Here is a 27,409-nt window from a genome sequence, read left to right as displayed (position 1 = left end):
CTGGAATGTCAGCGATTCCCAGACTGGAGTAAGGAAACGACCCACTGCACAGGAATAGCGCGGCTGGAGTGGATTTATTTATTTTTTTCACTAACTTCAGGCCTTGTCACACGGCAAGCTTGCAAGGGCGCTGCGTCACTCGTCAGCGAATACATCACCCGCTTACAAAAACACATACAGGGAAGCAACATGTACTGATTTCAGCATTATGCTCCAACGTTGTTTCCCTGCGGTATTATTAGCCCCGAGTTCACATTAATCAAACGGCCACTACCCTTACACTAGGACATGCATCTTATTTACCATCACTCCTACGACGGGACGAGGAGGAGGAGGAGTGACGTCGCTCTGTCTCGTGCGCTCGGTTTGCAGGAGTTCAGCTGCCCTGTGTGTCCTTGTTTCACAATCCACAGAGGGAGAGAGAAAAAAGGAGAGGGTGATACATTCTAGCTGAACGTAAAAAAAATTATATGTAAAAATTGCAACACCGCTAGTTATTTTCCAAAAGAACACACACACACAAACATAAATAAATGCTGAAACACCCGGTTCTTTCTTTAGCTTTCTATACTTAAGTCTATGCTCACGTCACTGTCTAGGGCTGGGACTATAGGACTATATAATATGATTATAATTTTATATCTTACTGAAATTATCAACAGGACTTTTAGACTTGTTGGCCTCTTTAATTTGTAGACCTGCCCTTTCGGGTGATTCAGTCAAACTCATGCAACAACTCATGCAATCATGCACATACATGTCAAGTCCTTCAGGTTAATGCTTACATCAGATCGAGGACGAACACGATTGTAGTCACGTGATTATATTGCTGCCAGAAAAATGTCATCTAGATCGTTTCCAGTGTTCAACTGATAACTGCCTGAATGAACAAGTGCACAGAGGTTCCTATTAAATCGTCTTTGGAGTGTATGGTGCTAAAAAAAGTGCTTGTAATCCCATTTATGTTCTTGCGTCCTATTTGGGGTGTATCCCTGCCTCCCGCCCAGTCTTCCTAAGACATCCGTGGACTACACAATCCACTGAGACACTGATCAGGACGAAGTGCTTACTAAACAAAATCAGTAGTTATTTCCACTTTTTTTAGACAGCTATCCTAAATAAACCGCAATTTTTTTTGCAGGAAAAGATATTTTAGCTCCTTTATTTACGCCTACATTCTAAATGAACCCAAAGTAAAACTTTAACACCCCTATCCTTTAACCTAGTTTAGCTTTAGAAACCAAGCCTTAAAATCGACTTAGAGACAAGAAGAAGAGACAACTATAGTTGCAAGCAATGATGAGCAGAACCAAGCACCTTGCACCATCTCCAATGCACATAACCGGTGTGATTTTTGTGATTTTGTTATTTAAAGAGAATAAACCAGCTGCGGCTGCTGGAAAGAAAAAAGCGCCACACTATGCTGTCATTCGATGTGATGTCACTTAATATAATGTCACACAGAAAGTTATTAACCTCTAGGTTTAAGGCATCGTCACGGCTGACCCGTTTGCAACTCCCCATTGACCATTATACATCCCCGATATCTTGCACAGGCCCGGTTTGTTGGTGGTCTCATAAATACCTTAGGAGGAGTGCATCAAACGACCCAAAATAACTGTCTTCCTGTTAAGTAGAGCCCGTGTTATGCAATGCCAAAGTTGTTTAGCTCTAAATGTGTACTCAAAAACCCCAAATGCTGGAAAAAAAAAATCATAATTCTTAGAAGAAAAAGAGGGACCTCACACACTATGACAACATAGGGCTGATGTCATAGTGCTTGGGCCATAGTGTTCACCATTTATGTGTTTAGCAACTGAAACAAAAACAAACAAACAAACAAAAGGAAACAGGAGGGGAAAAAAAGGAAAATGATCTTGTGTTACAATTCATTTCAACATAGTGTTACCCACTCTCACACATACATTTTACACAGGGAAAAAGAAAATTTAAAAAAATGCTGTTGAGATCTAGGCCAGACGCCTTCAGGTGTGGAGTGGCTGTTACACCAAAGGAAACAACCTCCCTAAACACACAACTTAATTAAACAGTAAGGTTAAGAAAAGACAAAGTGATGAATGAATAAACATTGCGAACGTCAAGTCATCGTGATCTGTTACTCCTACGGCATTGTTCATCAAAGTTGGCTGAAAAGAAAATACTTGTTAGGTTGTAGAATCTGAGTAACTGACTGTTCCCCCTGAAAGGAAATTTAGGCAAAGGAAATAGAGATGAGAGAGAGAGGAAAAACAAACATCTTACGTCTAAGGCATCACGGGGCGCGCCGTTTGTGTTCCTGAGCCAACATCGGTTCAACTCGCTCAGCTCCAGGATCGGCTGCACCTTCAGACGTACGGAATCGCCCGACTGCCTTATCATCTCCACGATCTCGTCCCTGCTTTTGCTCTCCACATTACGTCCGTTGATCTCCACCAGCCGGTCTCCCGGCACCAACCCCAATGCTAGGTCCTTAGTCCCGGCACCGGGTTCAGCAAAATGCACCACTCGCCGGTACACGCTCCCATCAGCCGCCCGGTCCAGCATGGTGGTGCGACGAAGGGAAAACCCAAAGTCGCCTGTGGTTCGCCGCTGCAGCTCCAGCTCACGGACCTCAGGCTTCGGTGGAGGGACCACAGCTGGGAGACGCAGACTGGCCGGGAAGGTCTTCTCCACCATCTCTGGGATTCGAACTTTCTTCCCATTAGAAGGCTGCCGCTGGTGCTGTTGCTGGAGGCTGTGCTTACGCTCAAGGTCCAGCAGCTTGTTCTCCACCTGAGGTGACGGTGCGGTCGAGTTCTGTCCGGATGGAGTGGACCCTTCCGAAGTGCTCTCCTCTTTGCTCCTTTGTGAGAAAGAAAAACGCTTCATGATCTGGCTCATCTGCGAGCTGTGTGAAGCGAGAGGGCCGAACCTAGCCGCCCGCTCCTTAACAGAACTGCCGAAGTCGCCCTTCAGGTCGTCGCTCGAGCTCGCAGCGCTGAGCTGCTCTGAGTCGAGCACCACGCTGCTGCGGTTACTAAGCCCGTCCGACTCGATGTCGTTCAGACTGAGCTCCATGCTGCTGGCCACCTTGATGGGGATGGGGTTGGAGATCTCTAGCTTGTTGCGCGAGTCCCGCTTCGAGCTGCGGTTCAGGTTGAAGAAGCCCCGTCTCATGCTCATCTCATCGAGGCTGCGCAGCTCAGCGGCGGACATCCGCTCGTGCTTGTCTTTCTTGTCCTTCTTCCGCCCTGCATCCTTCTCCTTGTCCTTTTTGATCAGGTTGAACATGATTCAGCTCTTACGACGGCAAGTCCCACACCTGTGGCCCTTATATCGTCAAACGTGAGGCTTCTTTCCATACAGAGAGGCAGGGTTGTTAATGTCAGTCCAGAAGGCCTTGATTCATGTAGCCTGAAGGAAAAAAAAAAACAACAACATTAAAGCTCTCATCTGTGAAATTTATTATTTTTTTTAAATGTTGTTTTTTACAATACGGCTGAACTTAAAGCCAGTAATGTTGGTTAGCCGTCCCACAATAGGCTGTGATGCAGTGGGAATTTACTTATTTTTGCAACGTTGTAACAAAACTATCTCTATGACATTTTCTCGTCCATGTCAGTCTAACCAAAGATATGTGTGAGTAACGGTATCTCATCTGAAGAGTGAGTGCTCTGCCAGTCAAAGTCAAACTGCCTTTTATTGTCATTCCAAACATATAAAATGTGCAAGACAGCACACAACATGAGCAAATCAGTTCAGACTGTACACAACAACTCAAATCATACAATATGATTTAGATATCACAATAACATAGTGAAAAAGCTAGAAAACACACCCAGCTCCTGCCAAACACGTTTGCTTTCAGAGAAGCAGACAAACGTCAAAATCATCTGAACTTTCGATGACCCGACACACAGAGATGGAAGTGTTTGGAAGAGCAGCTGTGAATGTTCCACGGATTACATAAAAATATTTGACTAGAAATCCACACACGAAGGGTGCAAATGTCTCGATAAAGACCTCCAAATATGACAGGAATCCACCAGAGTGACTGAGAACTTCCCTCCATAAGCTTAATGGAATAAACATGCTACATCAAACACAACAATATTAACAGGCTAATAATAACATCAGGAGATCAGATCTAATGGCTTACGGGGTACTTATGAAATCTGCAGGGCTCTGAAAAGCGGCTTTTACGTTCTTAAGTTTCCCACCAGCAGGAGACCCTAATATCCAAACAAGGCCCTTTAACAAGGGGGCGAATTCCTCCTTCCAAAGACAGGAAGTCATTCTGGTACAAATGCAAAAGAAAAATGGGGGCATTTTTACATGGACCCGTATTCCTGTGCTACTAACGTTGACAAAATCCCCTTATTTACGTATAGAACCTAAAAGTATAATCCTATTAAAGCAGGAACAACACTACAGACATTTTTGCTTTCAGCTTTTGTGCTTGTGTTGAACTTAAACTCTATTAAACTCTGACTAACACTGAAATTCGGTTTAAAGACCTAAGACACAAAGACGCCCGTGTCCGGTGTAGCATGCTTTACGTTATTACTACAATTATGTGTGATTATTTTTACCGCATGATCGCTGATAATATACACAAGCTTACAATTTTCAACTCATATGCAGTTCAGTGCTGTAACTGGCAGGGTTGCCAGATTTTTTTTCTGAGTCCACCTCTGACTTGCTCTCACACATTTATTTGTTTATTCATTGCACACATTAGATTAGTTATTTCAATAATTTGTAATTGTACATGCATGTTAAAAAGATATATTTACATACTTACATTAGAATGTGAAAGTAAAATAGGACTATTGCAGTAAGTGTTAGATTAGACACCAGTCTCCAGACACACAGCTGTTTAGTCCCAATCTCTGTGAATGGAAATGCTTTTACTTTCGATATTAAACATATCTCTGATTTTTACTGTTTACTGACCACATTTCTTCCACAAAACTATGCTTCTAGGTTTTGATAATGTGTTGAAGGGTTTCTAACCCACTTCCAGTAACTTTAAATCTCCTTAGCTGTCTTCTTTAATTGATGCAGCCCAAAAATTTGACCCTTCTGAAATGATGACTTTTTTTGGCCATGCAGTGTATTTAATGCACGTTTCGTCAACTTAAATCTCTGCTTCCTTTTCCCGACACTCTCTCTCTCTCTCTCTCTCTCTCTCTCAACATCCCAGGCCTGTGCTAGCTCAATCTGTCCCAGCATTACCAATGTGCCAAAAAAACAGACAATCAGAAAGGAAGGCAAAATCTGATTGGTTGTTCCCATTACAATGTTCTTTCAGACTGGAGGTTTTCAGCTACAATAAAGCAAAAAAAAAAATAAAGCAAAAAAAACTTCTGCACCTCCACGGTAGTGGTGTTTTTTTTTTTTTTTTTTTTTACTTGCAAATTTTCGCTCTTCAATGCAGCAGGTTGCAGTATGCCCCTACTTGTTTTGCGAGCACAAGAGAAGAAAAGAATGAGAACAATAACTTTTGCCTTACACCTAATATAGTGTTATTTATATTTCAGGGGAAAAAGTCAAGAACGATGCTCTCGTATGCCTTCCAAATATATCATCAGTGTAGGTCAGAGAATGAAACTGACATGTGCTACAGACACACACACACACAGACAGACAGACCTCGGAGGAGATAGACGCCAGTGAGCACGATTTCCGGAGTGTGGAACGATTGTTTTCAGGGGGGGGACACTAAAGCTCACCCAATGGGCAGAGATGAACCCGATCCTTCTGGAAGGATATAAAAGATCAGCAGCAGTTACGCAAAAGGGTTGGCACGGTGGCTTAGTGGTTAGCATTGTCGCCTTGCACCTCTGGGGTCCGGGTTCGTTTCCCGTTTCAGGGTCTGTGCCAACTGACGTTTCCAAATTCCCTGTGCGTGATTGTGTGAGTATATGTGTGTGCCCTGCGACGGATTGGCACGGGATTGTACCCCAATTCTCCTGGGCCTCCATTAGCTCCAGGCTCTTCGCCACACTCTGTTTCACTCACTCATCGTATACAGGGTCACAGGGGGCCTTGAGTCTGTCCCAGGAGACTTAGGGCACGAGGCGGGGTACACCACAGACGGGGCACACACTACAGGCAATTTGAGAACGCTAATTAGTCTAATTTGCATGATTTTGGACTGTGGGAGAAAACCTAGCATGGGGGGGCCATGAAAACTCCACGCACACAGATTCCTAAAATGGGAATCAAACCCGGACCCTGGAGGTGCAAGGTGAAAGTGCTAACCACTACCCTGCGACGCTGAGATCAGATGGTAATCGTAAAGATGAGAAGTCTATTACATGACATTGCTTATTTTGTAAATGTCACTGGTTTTGACAGATTTCTTATTTTTTTCAGACCTAGAGCTGACTTGGTATACAAAAATCTGGCAACCCAAGCCTGTTCAGGCTGCTTTTTTAAACAGAACATGAAGAAAAGAAAGACAGAAATTTCTTGTAAAATGAATGATGAGCAGACAGTTGAGCATCCTAACTGACAGCATGCCTCATCTTGCCAGAACACACACGTTTTCACAGGCCCTAACACACACACACACACACACTAAACACCTATCCTGCACTCCAACATCTCCCTTTAAACACATGTTTAGTGTTTAAACACCACTGGGTTAGTCTGAATGACGGCTCACACACTCACACACACCTGCACTGCGTTCACACAGATAATTCCATCCATTAAAGAGATTAAAAAACGAGCAGATACTGGTCTGGTCTGGCTGATGGATGTGAATGGTCTGACTGGGAGAATGAAGTTGACAATTAAAAGCTAAGTCATGTTGTTAGCGCCACAGCTAGCGCGAGCCGGAGAGGGAATAACGGCAGCGACTAGAATGTTCCACCGCTGGATTATGTAACGGCAGAACAGACCTGATTAACGGCATTTCTGCAGAAAATTACAGGTTTATATCTCCATTCTCAGTTAGCTAACAGGCTAATAGCGGCTCACTGCCAGGCTCCTTTCTTTTGCTCCTGAACATTATCCATCTGTCGCGTCCCAAAACACACCAGGGTTGCTAATAAACACAGCGCCTTCTCCCTTTAACTCAACCCAAACTAAATGTAATACGAGTAAAAAACTGAGCAGGACTCACCGTTATGCGAGGAGAGAGGTGTGTGTATGTGTGTGTATCCGCAGAAGGGCGCAGCACTGCATTGGAAAACGGCGGCTGTTGTTGGAAATGTGTGTGGAGAGATAAAGGCGGAGGGTCTGTTAGTGGGCTTAACAATAACGGGTTAATGTGGCGACATCTGCTGGCCAATTGATTAACTTACAACTGAAATTAAAACTCAAAACATTTTTATTTTTTTTTTGCTTTGCTGTTTTTTTTAATAAACTGATAATATATGGGTCTCAGGAATGTGCACTATAGAGTGACATGCTTTTTTCAGCACAACTTTGGCAATATGATGAATTGAATTTTATTTCATTTTAACCTTCTATACAAACATGACAGCAAAAATAAATAAATTTAAATATGTCACATAGGCAAAGAAATGGCACAGAAACACTGGTTGTTTTTGATTGTTTCTAAAATAATAATAATAATAATAATAATAATAATATTATGCTAATTTTCAGAGTTCTACATTTTTGCGAGGTCATTCCCATATTCCAGTAGTGGTAAAAATGTATGCGTTATAAAAGTAATGATGATGAACTTTCATTCTTCATAACATCCTAACATATCTGAAAACCCAGATGCACATTTCAATGTCTGAAGCCTCCTTTTTTTTCTTTTTTTAATCATCCTGGACCTATGCTGTGTTTGCCAACACAGATTTGTGCAACTAAAGGTTTCTCCTTTCTATCTGATATCACCCAAATGATGTGATAAATCAGTTCTCTGTTAAATCTGGTTCTTCTCAAGTTTTGTTCCTATTGCTATCTCAAAAGGTTTTTCCTTGGTGTAATGGTGAGCAATATGGCCATGCACCACCAGGGTCGAGGGTTTGATTCCCACCTCAGGTCTGTGTCCGTGAAGTGTGCATGTTCCCGTGGTTTGCGTGGTGAGTTCTCTCCGGCAGTCCAAAGATACACAGATTAGGCTAATAGGTCTTCCCATATTGCTTGTAGTTTGTGTGTGTGCCCTGCGATTGATTGGACTTTGAAATGAATGCCCTTTTTTTTTGTCAGATTCCTATCTGACTTCAGCTCATAGACATTTATTTAGGAAAATGATATGGCAGCAGATTTCCTTAGGAAAAAATAGTCCTGTTTGTAAGTTACATCCCCTGATTGTGCTGCTGGTCCAGTTGTTCCAGTAGGAAACTCGGGAGAAAAGCCAGAGCCTTGAGGTCTAAGGAGGATTGTATACTGATCAGCCATAACATTATGACCACATGCCTAATATTGAGTAAGTCCCCTTCTTTGCCCCCCAAAAACACTAAATACTGTGAGTTCTGACATCTTTCTATTGGAACCAGCATTAATGCTTTTCTCAGTTTGAGCTACAATAGCTCTTCTACTGGATCAGTCTACACAGACCAGCCTTTGCTCTAAATTTGCATCAGTATGGTTTGGCCACCCATGAACCTGTCACTTCACCGGTTTTCCTTCCTTGGTTCACTTTTGGTATGTCCTGACCACTGCAGCCCAGGAACATCCCACAAGAGCAGAAGTTTTGAAGTTGCTCTGAACCAGTTGTCTAGGCTTTTTTAATTTGTCCCTTCTCACAGTAGCTACATTTTTATTATCTTGTTACAATGGCGCCTGGAAGTGTGTGGGATATATTAGGCAAATAGCAAGTGAATTTTTTTCCCTTAAGTTGATGTGTTTGAAGCAGAAAAAATAAGCGTGAGGATTTAAGTAACTTTGACATGGGCCAAATTGTGATGACTAAAGGACTGGGTTAGAGCAAGTTAAAAACTGCAACTTTTGTGGGATGTTCTTGGTCTGCAGTGCTCAGGACATGTCAAAAGTTGATCCAACAAAGGAAAACCGATAACCTGGTGATGGGGTCATGAGCGGCCTAGGGGACCTACTCAATATTAGGCTTTGATTTAAATTCTAATTCAAATTAAAATTTTATTTGTCACATACACAGTCATACACAATATGTACGATATGCAGTGAGATGCTAGACGACCGTCCGTGACTTTAAAAATAAAGCTTATAGATAATAAATAAATATGAATTAAAAAAGAAATACAATAGAAAAAATACATTTTAAAGTAAATAAATAAAATAAATAAATAAATAAATAAAATAATATAAAATATAAAGAAATAATAATAAATAATAATAAATAAAAAAGACAAAGAAAAAAAGTAAAAATAAATAAAAAACACAAAATTAAAAATAAAAATAATCATAAAAATAAACAAATAAAAATAATAAATTAATTAAAATAAATTAAAAATAAATAATAATAAATAAATTTAAAAAATAAATAATTGAAAAAAGTATAAAAATAAAATATTAAATATTAAATAAAAAAAAATAATAATAATAATAATAATAAAAATTTAAAGATAATAAATTTTATATTGTAATGTTATAGCTGATCAATGTATATCGTCATTTAATCTGCCACAACATTTTATACATAGAGGGAATTCTTTGATGATTGGAATTAGAGATATTCAGGGATTGTCCCATGAGTCTATTCAGTCTATATTATCCTCCCTCGAATGATACTGTTTGGTGGGCGTGGCTTGTGCACGTTTGTACGTCGACGGTTTGTACAGTCTTACGTCATGACGTCGAGATCGATAAACGTCGTCGGCAAAGAGAGAACGGAGGGAGGGGGGTGTTGGAGGACCAGATAGAAAAAAACATAATAATAATGTATGAGATTATGACCGGGTCCCGTTTATATAACCCGTTCCGATCGTTCTTGCTGTTGTTTTAAAGCTGACCAAGGTGTATGAGTAGCGACGGAGAAAAGCGTTTTACCTTGAAACGGTAGCGAAGGAAGGAAGGAAGGGGAAAGCAGAGAGAGGAGAGAGAGGGGGGGCGGCTGTTGCTGCTGGATATTTGGAGAAGGAAAACAACATGGCTGCTGTGGAGCTGGAGTGGATCCCTGAGACCCTGTACAACACCGCTATATCCGCCGTAGTGGATAATTACAGCCGGTCGAGGAGGGATATACGCTCACTTCCTGAAAATATCCAGTTTGACGTCTACTACAAGGTAAACCGGCGGCCGTTAACGTGCCGCACGCGCACGGGCTGGTGACTGGCTAGTTCGCTTAGCGAGAAAGCCTGAGTTAGCGTTTTCCCCTGGTTAGAAATGTTAGCTAACCTTAAACTAGCAAGACTGGAAGTTATTAATAACAAGTAGATCGGGAAAAAAATGTCAGTGTGTTAAACTTTGAACTAAGGTTTGTTGTTGTTGTTGTTGTTGTTATTCAGGATTATCTAGGAAGTCTTAACGTTAGCTAGCTAGCTAGCCAGGTCGATGGGTTAACTCAGCTGGTTAAAGATGGATTAATCGCTCAGCTAGATCACTACATTTTTTCCTTTTATGTGGCTTAGTTATTAGATGTAAATTTATATATCATCATGTAATTATACATATATATATATATAAAAAATCATAATCGTGTAGTATTAATGTTGATGTTGACGTGGACGCAGGAGCTGAATTCTGGGAGTGTTTTAATTCTTCTCGCCTTCACTAAACAACTCCCTCAGTGTTCCTGTCAGCGTTTATAAATGTCAAACAAAATGTCACTTGTTTATGTCAAAAGATTGTCGTTTTGATCTGAAGGTGGTGTTGTTATTACATATATAAAGTTAACTTAAGTCGTTCTACTTGTCTTGGTGTAAAGGGAAGTTGCACAGTGTGCAGGATGTAACAGATATATTACAGTTATAGATCACATCCAATCATATCTCAATCATTTTAAACTATGCCACATAAAATCAGAAATGTTGTGGCATTACGTACAACAAGTAATACCGTTTTATTTCTGTGTATGTTATATATAAGGTATAATTATTAATTAATTTGCAAAACAGTATATGTTTGTACTTAGAACAATTTTGTGTTATAAGTCTTCATGTTTGACCAACACTTGGAGCTAGAGTAATAATGACACACACACACACACCACAGGTACATAAAACAACCAATACCTCGATGGCCATTCAATTAATGTTTTAATAAGTATTGCTTAAGTATTTTATAGTATTCCAGTTCGATATTATATACCTGTTGATTTTTTTACAGTTTTAAACCTTCAAAAAAAGATGAATGAGAAATAAAATGTTGCCTACTCCTTATAACATTGGTTTTCTCACTTAAAAACCAAGCTCAGTATTTCAACAATACAAACCAACTTTAAATACAAGAGTTTAACCTTCAACTGAGTAGCATGTATCTCTGACATCTGCCATAATTATTACTGTATTTTTAAACAAATTTGATCTGTAAATCACCACACAAAAGAATATCAATTCATAACTGTATCACCCCCCCTATTTTTACATATATATAACAGTTCCACAAACTATTTATTAGGTTTAAATTGTTACTGGTACTATGAAAGTTGGGGAAATAAACTATTAAGCTGCTGGACACTCCAGTAAATATCATAAGGTATTTTTTTGTTTGTTTTTTTACGTTTTTGATTATTATTCTTTAAGAATATCGTCTCAGTTAACGTTCGGGTTTCAGGGTAAAATCCCAAATAGCGTTAAATGGAAAGCCTTTGTACACCATTAGGGTGTACAATCAATTGTTCAACACGCCAAGCAGTGCCCTTCATTAGGAATTAAAAAGGGATTTGTGATCAGATGAGATTTCTTGCTGAAAGTGCCTCTTTCATTGGTTTTGAATGCAGGTTTTGGCAGGCAGCTGCTTTCTTGTTTTTCCAGTACTAGTACTCTGTAGTACTGAACTACTTTCACCCAGGCTGTGTAATTAACGGTGCTTAAAACACCTGTAAACCAGAGTGATACAAATAAGTGGAAAAAGTCCCGGTGCTGTTATTAGGGATGGGACTCACCAGTGACCACCCAATGCAATTTTATCATGATACCTAGGTACAGATTAATATTGCGATTCTATAAGTATCATCTTGATTTGACATCACTTTTCTTATGATTTGGTCACAATTTTAAGACATTGAACCTTAAAAAAAAGTTGTCATAACTCGAACGTTTTATGAAAACCAAAAGCAGTATTTAAACAACTATGTATCTCTGTCATCTGCCATAATTATTATTTCTAAACAAGCTTGGCAAATAATTTACTCTTACCACATGGGATGCCAGTGTGGGAATAGTTTAGCGCGCACCACCTGTGAGTTTATAAAGAAACGGCAACGTTTTACCACCTCAAATACCCCCAAAGTCTTGAGCGCATATTAAGCAGTTGTGAGCGCACGGCTTTTAACACTGGTATGTGCAGTTTCTAAAGTGTGTGTTGCGAGACTGATTAGCGCATGTGGTGTTGAATGGTAATGGGTGGGTTTCGAGACGGATTAGCTTTTTAACACCTTCGATAAAGTAATGCCATAACAGTACATTTCTTTTGCACCACTGAGAATAAGCGCAGAATCGGTTAGCCTCCAACGTCATCGGTCATAACTGATCTATCAGTATATCTAATATTCATATTATAAATGCAATAAATCATTAAAAAAAAAATTGGACTCAATGTGGCTATGCATAAATTGTCACACAAACATCACAATTCATGACGGAATCAGTTTCTGATGCTCAATCAGTGGTGTTTATCAGCACTTCTGTAATCCACTTTCGTCAGTACTTTTAAATCGTTTGTAATTAATTACTCGGTTTGTTCTTTGTGGATGTCTGTGTGGATTATTTACTTTTATTTCATTGACTGTTTAGTTCAACTTCTTTTGCAAATTTATAAACACACTTTAACATAAACATACTTCAGTGTGTAGCAGTATTTGTTGTTTTCCAATACTGACATCACGTTCCGTTGTCCTGTTTTATTTATTTATTTTTATTGCCCAGAACAATTCACTTCATTGCAGATTAGTATCCTGCAGTTTGTCTGTGCTTTAAATCAGGGTTCAGTAAATACCATGTCAAAGCTCTTTTAAAGAGGTTGGTCTGAAAACCGATGTTGCGCAAACTGCTGTTCTGATTGTATTTACTACTGAATGGCCTGTTTTGTTTCCCTGCATCCATTTTTAAGCTCTGTTACTTTTCCCAAGGGAAGGGGTCACTTTTCTGCATTGTGCCACATGGATAACAAACGGATTAGTCAATCTTGCATTTCTCTGTATTTTCCAGCTCTACCAGCAAGGCCGGCTTTGCCAGCTGGGAGGGGAGTTCTGTGAGCTTGAGGTCTTTGCTAAAGTCCTCCGAGCCTCTGACAAAAGGTGGGACAGAGATCTGTTTTGTTTTTCAGTATGCAGTACTGAGAAAGTATGTACGAGTAAATTGCTCCGATACTGAGTATGTACGAGTGCGGTGCTCCGATACTGAGTATGTACAAGTACAGTGGTTTCTAGTAAATGCAAGAAAGTAATACTGATAACTCTTTTGAGTTTTGGTCTTTCCATCACTTGTGATTTAGGTTAAACCTTCTGTTATTTAAAGCAAATGAGTCTAATCAATGAAATTTTTCCTCCTATTTTTTTATTCTATGTGTCTGTTGAGAATCTGTTGAGAACCTGGCCTTATGAGATTTTTATTTATTTGTCTATTTATTTATTTTTTAACCTGTGTCCTCTCAGGCACCTCCTACACCACTGTTTCCAGGCACTAATGGACCACGGCGTGAAAGTGGCTTCAATCCTGGCCAATTCCTTTAGCCGACGATGCTCGTACATTGCCGAGTCGGACGCACACGTTAAAGAGAAAGCCATCCAGTTTGGCTTTGTTTTAGGTCAGCAGATGTGTTGTGTGTTTTTTTTTTTTTTCCTTTTTTATTGTTGATGACTCCCTGAAAGTGGTAGTAATGTCACTGTTTTCCTGTCAGGTGGCTTTCTGTCAGATGCCGGTTGGTATGGGGACGCCGAGAAAGTCTTTGTCTCATGTCTCCAGCTGTGCATGTTACACGATGAGATATTGCACTGGTATCGTGCACTGGAGTGCTGTGTCAGGTGGGAACAAAAAAAATTTTTTAATACAGTTTTAACTGAAGCTTCGAATGAAAGCTTGAATTTTTGGGTCAGTTTGTGTTTCATGACTAAAGATCCTCGTAGATTGTCAAGTCACGTCAATCTTATTTTTACTTTTTTTTTTATTGCACCTCTTGTTCGTATTGTCAGGTTGCTTCACGTGCGCAACGGCAACTGCAAATATCACCTGGGAGAGGAGACATTCAAACTGGCTCAGTCATACATGGACAAGTTAGCCAAACACGGTCACCATGCCAACAAGGCTGCTCTTTATGGAGAGCTGTGCGCTCTGCTCTTCGCTAAAAGCCACTACGACGAGGTGAACACCCAGGCCTGATCTTTTAGACGTTAAGAAAAAAAGAACTGCTTTTGATATCCTGTATCCAGTTTAATATATCTAAACTGTCCTCCTTGGTGTTTCAGGCGTACCGCTGGTGTATAGAGGCCATGAAGGAGATCACGGTCGGTCTGCCTGTAAAAGTGGTGGTCGACGTCCTGAGACAAGCCTCTAAGGTATTTTTTTAACACACAAATCCCACAAATCATTTGACACATGGACTAGAATAGCAGTACACCTAAGAAGATTTATACTGTAAAGTGACTTTTGTTACAAATGCTTCTTCTGCAGGCATGTGTCGTTAAAAGGGAGTTCAGGAAAGCGGAGCAGCTGATAAAACATGCAGTATTTCTAGCACGGTAAGCTCTCTTTGAACAACGGGCGGACGTCCAGTAAGATTTCGGTCCTTTTGTTATGCTAAGCATGTTTGTTTAAAATAGTCAGGTAAATAATACACCACCGTTAATATACATCACTTTAAACTTCTTGTTCTTAAAATATTGTTTTCTAAACTACAGTGGTGTTTGCTACATTCTTCATTATAAATTTTTATTTTTTTTGCATTAGACAGAGTGTGCAATAAAGCAGGCTAATTGGGGCTTATTTTATGTGAGACGTACATTGGCCAAGAAGTGCAGACCTGAAAACGGAATACCAGGACCGAAAACTGAATACCAGAACTAAAAAACAAAATACCAGCACCAAAAAACAAAATAACAAAACCGAAAAACACAATAACAGAACCAAAAGCAAAATAACAAAACCAAAAAACAAAATAACAGAACCGAAAGCAACATTTAAAAAATCCAAAAACACGACAATTCAGTCAAACCAGAAAAGGTAGGTATAGTAAGTTTGTGAATGGAATTCTTATCACTGATTGGAAGAGGCATCTGTCATTTAAAACAGATAAGAAGTACTGCAGCCTCACGGCATTTAAATGTCTGTGTACTTTCTGTATTATTATTATTATCCTGTATATATTGAGTGACGGATGTCTTGTCCAATCAGCGCTAAGAATTAAATTCGTAAACCACACTTTCCTTTTTCGGTTTGTTGATTTTTACCGTTGATTGGACAAGACATTTGTTTATAAATTTATGTACATCTTGGGTGATGGATGTCTCTGTTAGCGATAGGAATTAGCTAACTATAGCTTACCAACCTCCTGTTTGACTTCTCATTTGGTGTGTGTGTGTGTGTAAAGTTTTATATTTTTTCAGATTTGATGTTTATGGTTTTGCTATTTTGTTTCCAGTTTTTGTTTATTTGTTTTGCACTTTGCATTCTGGTCACCTTAGAGATGTAATGAACATAATTTAAGCAAATCCACAATCTTAAGTGGTTTTTTTGTTTGTTTGTTTTTTTTATAGATAAATATACCAAATTATATTTTATTTATTCTCTCTTTGTTTGTTTTTCCCACAGTAGTAATTTAGTAGGATTAGAAAGCAAAGCAAAGTGAACATTAGAAAGCAGTGAACATTGTATTACTGATTTATGCATGCATTTTATTTCTGTTTTTCTTTTCAGGGAACATTTTGGCCACAAGCACCCAAAATACTCTGATACGCTACTAGATTATGGATTTTATCTCCTAAATGTGGATAACATTTGCCAATCTGTCGCCATTTATCAGGTGGGTTTTTTATTTTATTTTATTTTTTTTTTAAGGTAAATTCATTACACGTTTAAAGAAAGCTCTTTTATTGTTTATTAACAAGATCGATTTTATTTATTAATTTTCAGACTGCCCTCGATATTCGGCAGTCTGTGTTTGGAGGGAAAAATATCCATGTGGCCACGGCGCACGAGGACCTCGCATACTCGTCTTATGTGCACCAGTACAGCTCTGGAAAATTTGACAACGCACTGTGAGTAAAGCGTTCTATTCCTGGACATACCAATCGCCTTTTTGGCTAGGCAGATGTAGCAGATAATGATCGATTAAATCAAGTTTCTTCTAAAATATTTTTTTCTGCTCCTAAGAAAGTGTTTTTCATGTGTGGTAGGTCAGAGTAGGCAAAAACAGACAGAATGTTCCAGTGCAAAGAGAAGGCATGCAAACAAGCTTCACTTTTTTTTTTTTTTTTAAATCAGTGCAAATACCATTTCATTTGCCAGGAATAGTTCAGAAGATATGATGTTTTCTTGGAATAAAAATCACACGTCGTGTCATAAACAGTATAATTCCTCCGGGATCCTTCAAAGGCTCTTGAAGTCGGCCAAGAGTCGCCAGAATGTGAACGCAGACCTCTGCTTGGTGTTCTGACCTTTAGCACGGTTAAATTGTTCCGTCAGAAAGGGAGTGTTTTTCTTCTTATTCACAGAAACGTTTATTCAATAAGATCAAGTGCCCAGCTGGATGTGTCATGTTTTTCACTAGTCTTTCTCAACACTTTAGATTTCATGCAGAACGCGCCATAGACATTATAACTCATATTCTCCCAGAGGATCATCTACTACTGGCCTCCTCCAAGAGGGTGAAAGGTGAGAACCATGCACGACAACATTTAAGGTGGTGCCTCTGTATGTAGAAGTGATAAACACTAGGGGGAATAAAACAATTAGGCTTTTTATACTTTTGTCTTTGTGGTTCTGTTAGTTAGAAGAAAAAAAATAGCATTTATTTTACACCACTAGCTTCAACAGTTTCATTTATATTTGTTCTTGTGTATATGTGTGTGTTAATAGCATTAATCCTGGAGGAAATTGCCATAGACTGCCACAATAAAGAAACAGAAGAGCGCCTCCTACAGGAGGCCCACGACCTGCACCTCTCGTCCCTGCAGCTGGCCAAAAAAGCCTTTGGAGAGTTTAACGTCCAGACGGCGAAACATTACGGCAACTTGGGTCGTCTCTACCAGTCCATGCGCAAGTTCAAGGTTAATACGTTTAAAAATATTTTTTTTTTAAAATTTTACTTTCAGTCAGCAATTTCACTAAGGAATTTTTTTAAATCTAGTTTAATAAATGATGATGAGCATCCACATTGACAGGTGTTTAATATGATCACGTATTAATTAGGAATCAAATCAGTGACAACAGCTCACAGTCGGGTTGTTTTTAAACACGCGATAGTGTTTCACAATGGGAATACAGTCATTCCCATGTGTTTCTTAGAGAAAAACAATGTTTGAGTCTGAATGAATGACATTTTTACTTTTAAGAGCGAACAGACTCGATTGTTGTTGTGTATTACAGGAGGCTGAGGAGATGCACATCAAGGCCATCCAGATTAAAGAGCAGTTACTGGGACAGGAGGACTACGAGGTAGCCCTGTCTGTGGGACACTTGGCTTCCCTGTACAACTACGACATGAACCAGTACGATGACGCCGAGCGGCTCTACCTCCGCTCCATCGCCATCGGTGAGCCCGCAAAAAAAAAAAAAAAAAGGTTGTGCCTGTCATGTGGAGATTGAGTTTAAATCCTTAAGATTTCACAGTTATAAAGAATGCAGAATAGGCCATGGTTGGATTGAGGGATTGGCGCAGACTCTCATTCATTCTGTCAGTTACAGCAGTAATAAGTAAATGTCGAGGTCTGTGAGCTTGTGAATGCAAAACAGCTTTAAGCATTTTTTTTTTTTGCTGCTCTGCGACACTATGAACAGCAGTTTTGAAAAGATCTGGTCGGGTGGCTTCGTGTCCCTGACGAAGGTCACCCTCTCGTGTTATTTAGTTTAGAAGAATTTAAAAAAATGAAGAGAATATTCAACAATTTTTAACATCTACTACATTTGGATACAAATAAAAGAAGAAATGATTGAAATATATATTGTATTCCAGTGCTTCCTCATGGGCTGTGCTGTTTAAAGCCTTTTTGCTGTGAATATATAAAGAAGCCAAAAAAAAGCCAGCTGGTTATTTAAAGCATCTGTGTTGGTGCTTAGCAACCATGCACCTGCTAGTTCAAAAAGGGTCGACGCAGAATTAACCATGATAATAGGATTCGGTGGTTGAGCTTGTCAGAGCGAATCCGGCGGCATGAAATTACACCGTCGAGTCGGTCAGCCGATGGTCCCTTTAATCCTGGTTCAACCTATGACTTCACTATGATTACACAAGTACAGTGCCCCCTTGGATTACGAGCATAATTCATTCTGGAAGCGGGCCCTGTTCCAAAACACAAATCAAATCGAATTTTCCCATAAGAAATAATGGAATTTCCAATTATTCGTTCCACTGGCCAAAAAAATAAATACATTAAAATGATTACAAAATTACACAAATTATAAAGTAGAAATAAAACAAATTAAACTGCACTTTACCTTTGTTTCCGTGTAGAGCAGAAGAGTGTGTGTTTGTCTGTGAAGGCGAAAGTAGGAGGTGTGTGTGGGGGGGGGGTGTCCAATGACGCACAATGACAGAGAGAAAATAGATCTTTAAACTCTCTAATGAGACTTTACACGCGCACTGTACACACACGCATACAGACACAAAATAAAATGTTTTACACACCCACACGTGGTCACCGTGTTACAGTAAACAGTAGACACGTGCACTAAGGCCGAGCAGGTGAGACGATTACCCACAATTCCGCAGAAATAACACGAGAGGGTGACCTTCGTCAGGGACACGAAGCCAGCTTTCGGTTGTCTAAACAGGGAGCGCATGCGTGATACTTGATACTCTGTACTCGTAAACCAAGACTTGTTCGTTTTCCAAGTCAAAATTTATTAAAAGTCTTTTGTTCGTCTTGTGGAACACTCGCAAATCGCGTTACTCACAATCCAAGGTTTCACTGTACTAAAAAGCTGACATCTGTGACCTGTTCAGTTTTTTTTTTCCTTGCAGATACACTATCCAGATGTGATTTTATTTTTTTTTTAATTATTATTTTTTTTATTATTATAACTCCTGTATATGCTGTTCTGTAATTTCTGTAGGTAAGAAGCTGTTCGGAGAGGGCTACAGCGGACTGGAATATGATTACAGAGGATTGATCAAGCTTTACAACTCCGTAGGGAATTACGAGAAAGTGTTCGAGTACCACAACATCCTGTCCAACTGGAACCGCTTGAGGGACAGGCAGTTTGCAGTAGCCGACGCCTTAGAGGACGTGAACACCAGCCCCCAGGCCACAGACGAAGTGGTGCAGTCCTTCCTGCTGTCCAACAGCCACGCAGTGGGACGTTCCTGTATGGGTTAAATCCCAGGACCTTGTGGGATTCGTTCCACACACAAACGTACACTCACCCGCATCCTCACACATCCTCATCCGGATTTATTCACACCCCATCACACAGAGTGGCGAGACGAGACGAAGCGAGACGGACCGGATCCGGAAGCCGCAAGGTCACCCATGTAAAGCAGGCCCGAGCGTCCTGTTATTCACAAGAGCCCTGGTGAAGAGACGCGGCGTCTCCACCAGCGCAATCAGAACTCTTCCTGTGGAAAATGCAGCCTTCTAATAGCACCCGGTTCACCTGCCGATAAAGGATTTTTTTTTTTTAAGACTTTAGAAAATCTGATTATTTATCTGACTTGCTAAAAAAAATAAGTGTGAAAAAATAGGCAGATAAAAAAGGTTTTAAAGATTAAAATATAAAAAGTCTTCTTTTTTTTTTTTTATGTCCCCCATGGTATGTGGGGTGGGGTGGGGGGTAATAACAGGAGGTAGGGGTGGAATGAAGTATTGCTTAACACACGCCTACTATGGATGTCGTTTGCCTGCATTCCCGAACAACGACACCACGGAGACAGAGTGACACTGATGCAGGCTGGACAAAGACACCCATTAGTCGGAACAAGTGAAGGACACACAGGCCTCACTTATGCTTGTCTTACTAAAGTTCGCTACTTCTCCACACGATACAGAGCTCTACGTTATAACGATTTTCTTATTTGTTGTGTTTTTGGCAAGTGTAAGGAAACCTGTGTTACATTTTTAATCACTTCCTGTTTTTTTTTTTGTTTGTTTGTTTGTTTCCCACTTCATGCCACAATAAGAGGAATGGATGTGATTGTGGATCAGTGGATTTAATTTCTTTTCATTCACAGTTTGTTGTTTGTTTGTTGTTTTTTTTCCATTTTTTTTGTATCCTTGCATATTAGTGCTGACATAGTTTCATTTAAAAAAAAAAAAAGCCAATAATTTATATACAAAGTGTGCTATAATCCTGTAGGTGTATAGTTGCAAGTGGATGAGCCAAAATGACTGATTAAAACTGATGGTGAGAAAATGAGGCTGCCAATATGAGTGAGTGAAAGGACCGTGGAGTCAGACAGCCGAGCAGCTACACGCACACAAAAACCGGTGATGCACACAAGTGTGTGTCGTGTGCCATGCTGTAATTGGTCATTGTTATTATTATCATTGTCCTTTCAGAGCCCTATTCAGATTTGCACTGATTCACATCGTTGGCTCTCTGCCAGGGAAAAGAGCTGAGCGCCGCACACCCGGCTTTGTGAAGAGGCTCTGCTACAGAGGGACCAATTGTAGAAGGGTTTCATAGCGTAGTCTGGTGTGAACTCGATGAGCTCTGTCATAGAGGCAGACGTTAATTAGTCAGCATGTACTATAATGCAATATCATACTCCTTAAAAATTTATTAAGATAATTAAATTCCTGTTACTTATTTATAACCTCTCTCTCTCGCTCCACTTGTTCTAAAAATCCGCAACTAAAAAAAAAATGATGATGCCCGGTCAAGTGAGTGTGCAATACGGTTTACACAGAAGCATTTCTTACTTTTAACACAAGGCAGTATTCTTAAACAAATCTGAAACTTTTCCAAATCACACATTCAACAAATATATGATTGTATTATTATTATTATTTTACAGGACTATTGTTTTAAATGATGTGGGGGTTTTGCTTCAAAAAAATCAGCTTGTGAAGTCTATTTTAATGTGTGTCTGTATGTGTGTGAATAGTTAAAAGAGTAAGTAAATGCAGAGCGTTGCATTGGTGGTGTAAATGGAGTGTTTTGGAATGTACCGATGATGTCATGCTGCAATGAAGACCCCAGCGCTAAGTCATGTCCCAGCCTTTGTCCATTTCAAGGACGTTCGGCTGGTGGTGCTCTGACTTCGTCGGCCCCTCCGCTTGCTTCAGACCTTGCCGTGAAATTAGTTGTTTAAATCACAACACTAGCTCTCTCTCGGAGCTCTCACGTTCCTCGTGCGAGTGCACTAAGGTTAGCCTAACCAATTATGCTGTTGAAAATGTGATTTCAACACCTTGCAGATGATACAAAAGAGAATCGGAGAAGGGGGAAAGGTTGCCTTGTTTACACGGGGGGAAAAAAAGAAAATGTATTATTGGACTATTACAACACAACCAATAAAAACAACCTGTGATCTTGAGAACGATGTATTTCGCATTTGAGTGATGATTTTGTAAAAACAGTGTCCGAGTTACACTGAACATCTTGGGGATTTAGTTGTGAGTGTAAAATGGTTATAGATGTCATTTTTTTATTTAAGAGTACATTTATTTCTTATATGTAATTTGCTGTAATGTAGTCAATGGAAGTGGAAAAAAGTGAAGGGGGAAATGACGCAAGTAAATCTGTAATAAGGTCCCACTCAGAATACACTGAATGGGTTTGCATTCCTCAGCTGGAGATTTGGAAGTTATTGAAAAACTTCAAGGTCTCAATTTAGTGGAGCAGCAGTTCAGAAACAGAGATGATGTGATCACACTGATGTAAACGGATGCAAATGGTTTATTATCCCATTACATTTATACAGAACCGTTGTTGATGACTTTATAGAAAATGTTACCTGTACAAAATCTTATCTTCATGGGGCAATCCGGGACTTTTGATTGCACAGAATAACAGAACACCGTTATGAGAGTAAAAACCTCCTTTATTTCTTTATATAATCCCCGGCTTCACTAATGCACTCATCCCAGCGTCTCTAGTGCTTAGATACCATCAAGATGGAAAGATTTCTCTATACGCCTGAGCTGTAATCGGTTCCGTTAATGGTCCGAATGTCGAAATCTTGGCCGATTGCTTGTAACGAGCACAGCGTAAATGTTAGTGATTGTGTGTGCTTAAGATCAGTTCTGCACCTGTAATCATCCAACTATATAACTTCCTTATATCCACAGCAGCTGTTAACATCTGTAACTAGGGGCAAAAAAAAAACATCAAACTGATGTAAATATTGTAAATTATTTTCCCTTTGACGCACTGATAAGGTCGACTGGTTGAAGGTTCAACTCAAATATTAAATGCAAACAGAAGATAAATGAAAGTATTTTTTTTAAAAATTAAAATAATAATAAAATCTATTACTTGTCAAATTCACCAAAAATAAAATAACATCTTTGAAACACAGTGTGAAAAAATATTTGCCCTCCCCCTGTTGTTTTTTTTCCTTCATATTTGTCACACACAAATGATTCAGATCATCAAACACATTTTCAACATTAAACAAAGATAAACAAAGTAATTGCCCCCTTAACTTGAGTAGCGACGACAGCAGCAATTGCTGTGTTACATCAGTAGCTTGAAGCCCTAAACACTGTGGACTAGTTTCCCATGAACCACATTTCAAGATGCATCAGGTTCTGATCAGATTATTACAAGATTAATCCCATATTTTAATACGCATGGCCAGTGTGAGAAAGTTTTGTACTTTGACCCAGTTTCTAAGAAGAAAGAAGTTTGTGTTTTATGTGGCTTTGTTTCCATGACTACAGTAGATGCTCGTGTTAAGGGAGAAAAATATTGGTTGTTGTGAAGCTATAAATGAATGCGTGATGCAAAAGCAGAGAGCACGAGAGACATTTAGATTTTTACATGTGAATCCCACTAATGATGTCCACACATGTACAGTGGGACATAAAAGTATTTAGTCAGCCACCAGTTGTGCAAGTTCTCCCACTTAACAAGATGAGAGAGGCCTGTAATTTCCATTAAAGGTATACTTCAACTATTAGAGACAAAAAAAAATGTTGTACAATTTCTAAGTCCAATCATTCTCCTGTCTTTATATGTCTCTAGAAATAGTGTTCTGTCCATCCCCGATATTTTCCTCTCACAATAAAAGCTTTTTTTTTAATTATTATTAGTTATTCTATAACAGTGAAAAGTAAAAGGTTGTGGTTGATGTGGTTTTAACAGTTTTAGAGAAGGTTGAGATGAGTAGTCTAGCACCATGAAAATACACATACTTTCCAACACAATCCTGAAGCTCTTACGGAGATTCTATTCCAGCTGTGTGTGTGTGTGTGTGTGTGTGTGTGTGCTTGTGCTTGAAAGACTAATGTAAATAGCTTACTTTAGGTTCCTGAAGTTATAGGCATAGCCCGAATAAGTTGCGTTAATAAATTACGTATAATTATTATTATAATAATTATTAAATATATGAAGATTTTTGAGGCTCCAAGAATAGAAAGGCAAAGGTGTGTGCTGATTGTTGTGTTAGTCATGGTAAGACATCCAAAAACCACAAGACATCCAAAAGGCTTTGGATGCTGAAAAAAAAACATTGCAGTATGATGTCACTCAATATGATGACACTCACTTGTTAAGGTTAGCATTATGACAATTTATTTTAGAGCTGTATCAAACAATATAACTAAGGATATTATAAGCTACTTTGTGTCATAGGTTTAAGGCACCACCATGGCTGAACTATGGCATCGCCTACGTTTAGGGCATTGTCATGGCTGGGCGTGACTTTCTGATGCGTCTGATGCATCATAGTGACTATGACGTCATCGCCAATGAGGTGATGACGTCATAGTCACTATGATAGTGCTTGGGCCCTAATAATAATCCTTATCTTCACACACTATGACATAATAGGGCTGATGTCATAATGCTTGGGCCCTAAATAATAATAATAATAATAATAATAATAATAATAAATAATGTGGTCATGATTTCAAAAATATTTTTATATAAAGATGATTAGATTAAAATGATATTTCCCACCACATTCTCCTCCATGCCACAAACATCTTTCATTTACAGCTTGATATACACCAGTCACCATGAGCACTTCATGTCATTTTACTGCGGAGGGACAGAATAATCCAGGATGGCTGGTGGGCGACCACAGTAATCAAATGAAGATAAATGCGGGATAACCTACAGGATGTGTAGCAGACAGAGCCACAAATGCCCCAGGAAGAGAATTCTGCATAGTTGATGATGTATATAATTCTGGAAGTACCATAGAGTAGTACTTCTGGAACATGAAGAACCACTTGGGTGTTGTACAGGCCATTGAAACGGAGCAGTTATGATACATCACCACCTATAATGGATGAAAGAGCAGCATGGAAATTGGGCATGTATGTTGGTCAGGGAATCATTGGAAATCTTTTCTTTGTACTCAAGAAAGAATGTAGATCAAAAGAATGAACAAAGTTATGAAATACTGTATAGTGCTGCTCTTATTTAATTCCTTCATCTTCTATAACACTTATCCTGCATACAAGCATTTCACTGCATATCGTACTGTGTATGACTGTGTATGTGACAAATAAAATTTGAATTTACAGGGTCACTATGGCAGGAGCCAGGGTGTCAATCCATCAAAGGGCACATGGTACTATAAGCAATTTGTACCAACGCCAATAAACCTAATCATCATGTCTTTGTACTGTGGGAGGAAACCAACCAAGCATGGGGAGAACATGCAAACTCCACACACTCAGACCAGAGGTGGGAATCAAACCCAGACCCTGGAAGTGCAAACCCACAGTGTTAACCACTACACCACCGTGCCGCAGTGTCTCTGGTTTATTATGGATTTTTTTTTTTTCATATATCCTAAAAGGTTCATTTATTGTATGAGTATCAAGTTCCTTCTTCTTTAAAAAAAAAAACACCAAAACAGTTATATTGTCAGCATAGGCAGATATTTTAATTATTTTGCCAGTTGCGGTACATCTTCTTCTTTGTCTTTCGGCTGTTCCCTTTCAGGGGTCGCCACAGCGAATCATCTGCCTCCATCTAACCCTATCCTCTGCATCCTCTTCTCTCACACCAACTAACTTCATGTCCTCTCTAACTGCATCCATAAATCTCCTCTTTGGCCTTCCTCTAGACCTCCTGCCTGGCAGTTCCAACCTCAGCATCTTTGCGGTACATATTTTTTGTATTCTTTTATTTCTTTTATTTTGTTAAAAGAGGACCGAGTATAATCACGTATAGAGCTGCACATAATGGCCAACCCTGATTTATACATCTGTTTACTTCACAACTATTTGTTAAACGTCACACTTTGGCTTAATGTGTGAATGTGTTTTCGTGAACGCAGCGCCATCTAATGATAACACCCTGAAAATGAATAGATGGTGTTTCACAGTTGAACGAATGGCGAGTTTCACATAAACCAATTTTTTATTATTTCTTTTTTTTTATATCCTAATGTGACAATATTATAGACATATATATATATAATAGACATATATATATATATATATATATATATATATATATATATATATATATATATATATATATATATATATATATATAATATGTTGTCATGAGACTTCAATGAGAATGTTCAAATCAGAATTCATTCAACTGGCATGCGTCTGGCTTTCGTCTGTGCCATCCTCCAGGGCAAAATCCCAAGCATACTGTTTACTAAAATGGCATCCATTGTTTAAAGAGAGTGAGCGGTCACACAATTATGGTGTGTTTTAACCTAGACAGCACAACCTAAGACGTATCCATGCGTGCTGTTTCAGAGGACAGACACATCAATGTTAGAATCAGAAGGAAGTCACCCAACATGTGTCATTCTTAGTGTGCACGACACAAACTTTATAAAATATTAGGATTTAATGCAACCTGTACCACCAAATGCTTGCTTTATTTTAGTTCTGAATCTAGTTTATAGTTATATGTCTAGTCTAATCTATAATAATTCCTATTCTATGATTGAATTCCTATGATGTTTATTAAAGACCCTGACCGAATTCGTCAAATTGATGCAGCAGAAAGGCACAAACAGTGCAGTGCTGGGATCTCCATGCCAAACTCTGGGTCGAGGTCAATGGAGCAAGTGCAACAGTCCAGCTCCAGATAGAGGTCAACAAGGTAACCTCCACAGTCCAGCTTGTGAACCACAAGGCAACCTCCACAGCCCAGCTCCATATGAAAGGCAATAAGGTGATCTCTATAGCTCATCTTCAGATAGAGGTCCAAATTGCATAAAGTGCATAATTAATACAACATACCATTACACAGAATCCGTGTGAGTGCGCTCTGAGCTTGTTTTACTGCAATAAGACGTTCCCATCTAGGAGTTATGGGGGCAGTGACACCTGAAGTGTATTTCTTCTTGTATGTCCAGTCTATTTCGTAATTTCATTTTTGGTGCTGTCACTCCAGACAACCCCGTCTCACAAAGATAGGTGAATCCTGAAGACAGAATTTTATAGATATATTATAGTTATATATATATATTTTAATAGCTTTTGTGGAGATTTTAGGAAATTCCACATGGATTTTTAATCCAGAATGTTGAAGTTGCTTCAAACACACTTTTAAGGCCAGGTTTATTATACAGAGTGAGCTTGGAGCGTGTGAATCACATGTTGCGATGTGCAGGTGGAAACGAATGAGAGACGATCTGATAATTTTTCGGAAAAAAAAAAAAAACACTCTGCAGACTCTAATGGTCAATAAAATGGAAATGTATTCTTCCAGTGCAGCCTGGTACTAAACCATCCATTGCCCAGTACTGGTCCGCGGTGGGTGGCGACCACTGCCTTAGATGACATATCCTGCTTATTGATTTTGGTCACATCCAGGATTAAATAAAAATTAGCCGAGACAAGCTAATCCATGAGCTTTAATAGGTCAAACTCCTAATTACATACTTTTGAGAGCATTAATACAGTCATTTATGCATGCACTTTGTAAAATACCCAAATTCATTTTCAAACATGCATTTTCATTTAGCTTCCCTTATTTCTAAGTCAGCTCTCATAAGATTTAAAGCTTTGCTCCAGGAGTGCAATCCTTTGCAATAAAAATGTGGTATTGCTACCTTTCTTGCCAAGCACAAAACA

The 27,409-nt window shown here is 39.2% G+C and overlaps 2 protein-coding genes across 4 annotated transcripts in view; one reads left to right on the top strand and one right to left on the bottom strand.

The window, feature by feature from the left end:
• myo18ab (myosin XVIIIA b) overlaps positions 1 to 7,181 on the bottom strand; it is a 108,230-nt gene extending 101,049 nt beyond the window's left edge. For 2 of the 3 annotated variants that reach the window (XM_053507701.1, XM_053507704.1), the window contains exons 1-3: positions 7,115 to 7,180; positions 4,784 to 4,871; positions 2,263 to 3,393 (exon numbers count right to left, since the gene is read on the bottom strand). In XM_053507701.1, coding sequence (XP_053363676.1) covers positions 2,263 to 3,270 — 1,008 coding nt within the window. In that variant the 5' untranslated portion in view covers positions 3,271 to 3,393; positions 4,784 to 4,871; positions 7,115 to 7,180. Of the gene's footprint in view, positions 1 to 2,262; positions 3,394 to 4,783; positions 4,872 to 7,114 lie in introns of all 3 variants that reach the window. The other variant, XM_053507700.1, reaches the window with a different exon arrangement.
• A 2,570-nt stretch (positions 7,182 to 9,751) lies between these two features.
• Positions 9,752 to 21,726, top strand: appbp2 (amyloid beta precursor protein (cytoplasmic tail) binding protein 2). The gene is made up of 13 exons (XM_053507392.1): positions 9,752 to 10,155; positions 13,239 to 13,327; positions 13,685 to 13,836; positions 13,930 to 14,053; positions 14,222 to 14,390; positions 14,495 to 14,584; positions 14,700 to 14,767; positions 15,942 to 16,047; positions 16,158 to 16,282; positions 16,813 to 16,898; positions 17,103 to 17,293; positions 17,613 to 17,778; positions 19,299 to 21,726. Exons 1-13 carry the CDS (start codon positions 10,018 to 10,020, stop codon positions 19,559 to 19,561), a joined length of 1,767 nt encoding a protein of 588 aa, XP_053363367.1. The 5' UTR covers positions 9,752 to 10,017; the 3' UTR covers positions 19,562 to 21,726.
• Positions 21,727 to 27,409: the final 5,683 nt, after the last annotated feature.

Source organism: Clarias gariepinus, chromosome 11 (assembly GCF_024256425.1).
Source record: "Clarias gariepinus isolate MV-2021 ecotype Netherlands chromosome 11, CGAR_prim_01v2, whole genome shotgun sequence".
Lineage (NCBI taxonomy): Eukaryota > Metazoa > Chordata > Actinopteri > Siluriformes > Clariidae > Clarias > Clarias gariepinus.
This window is presented reverse-complemented; position numbering and strand designations above follow the sequence as displayed.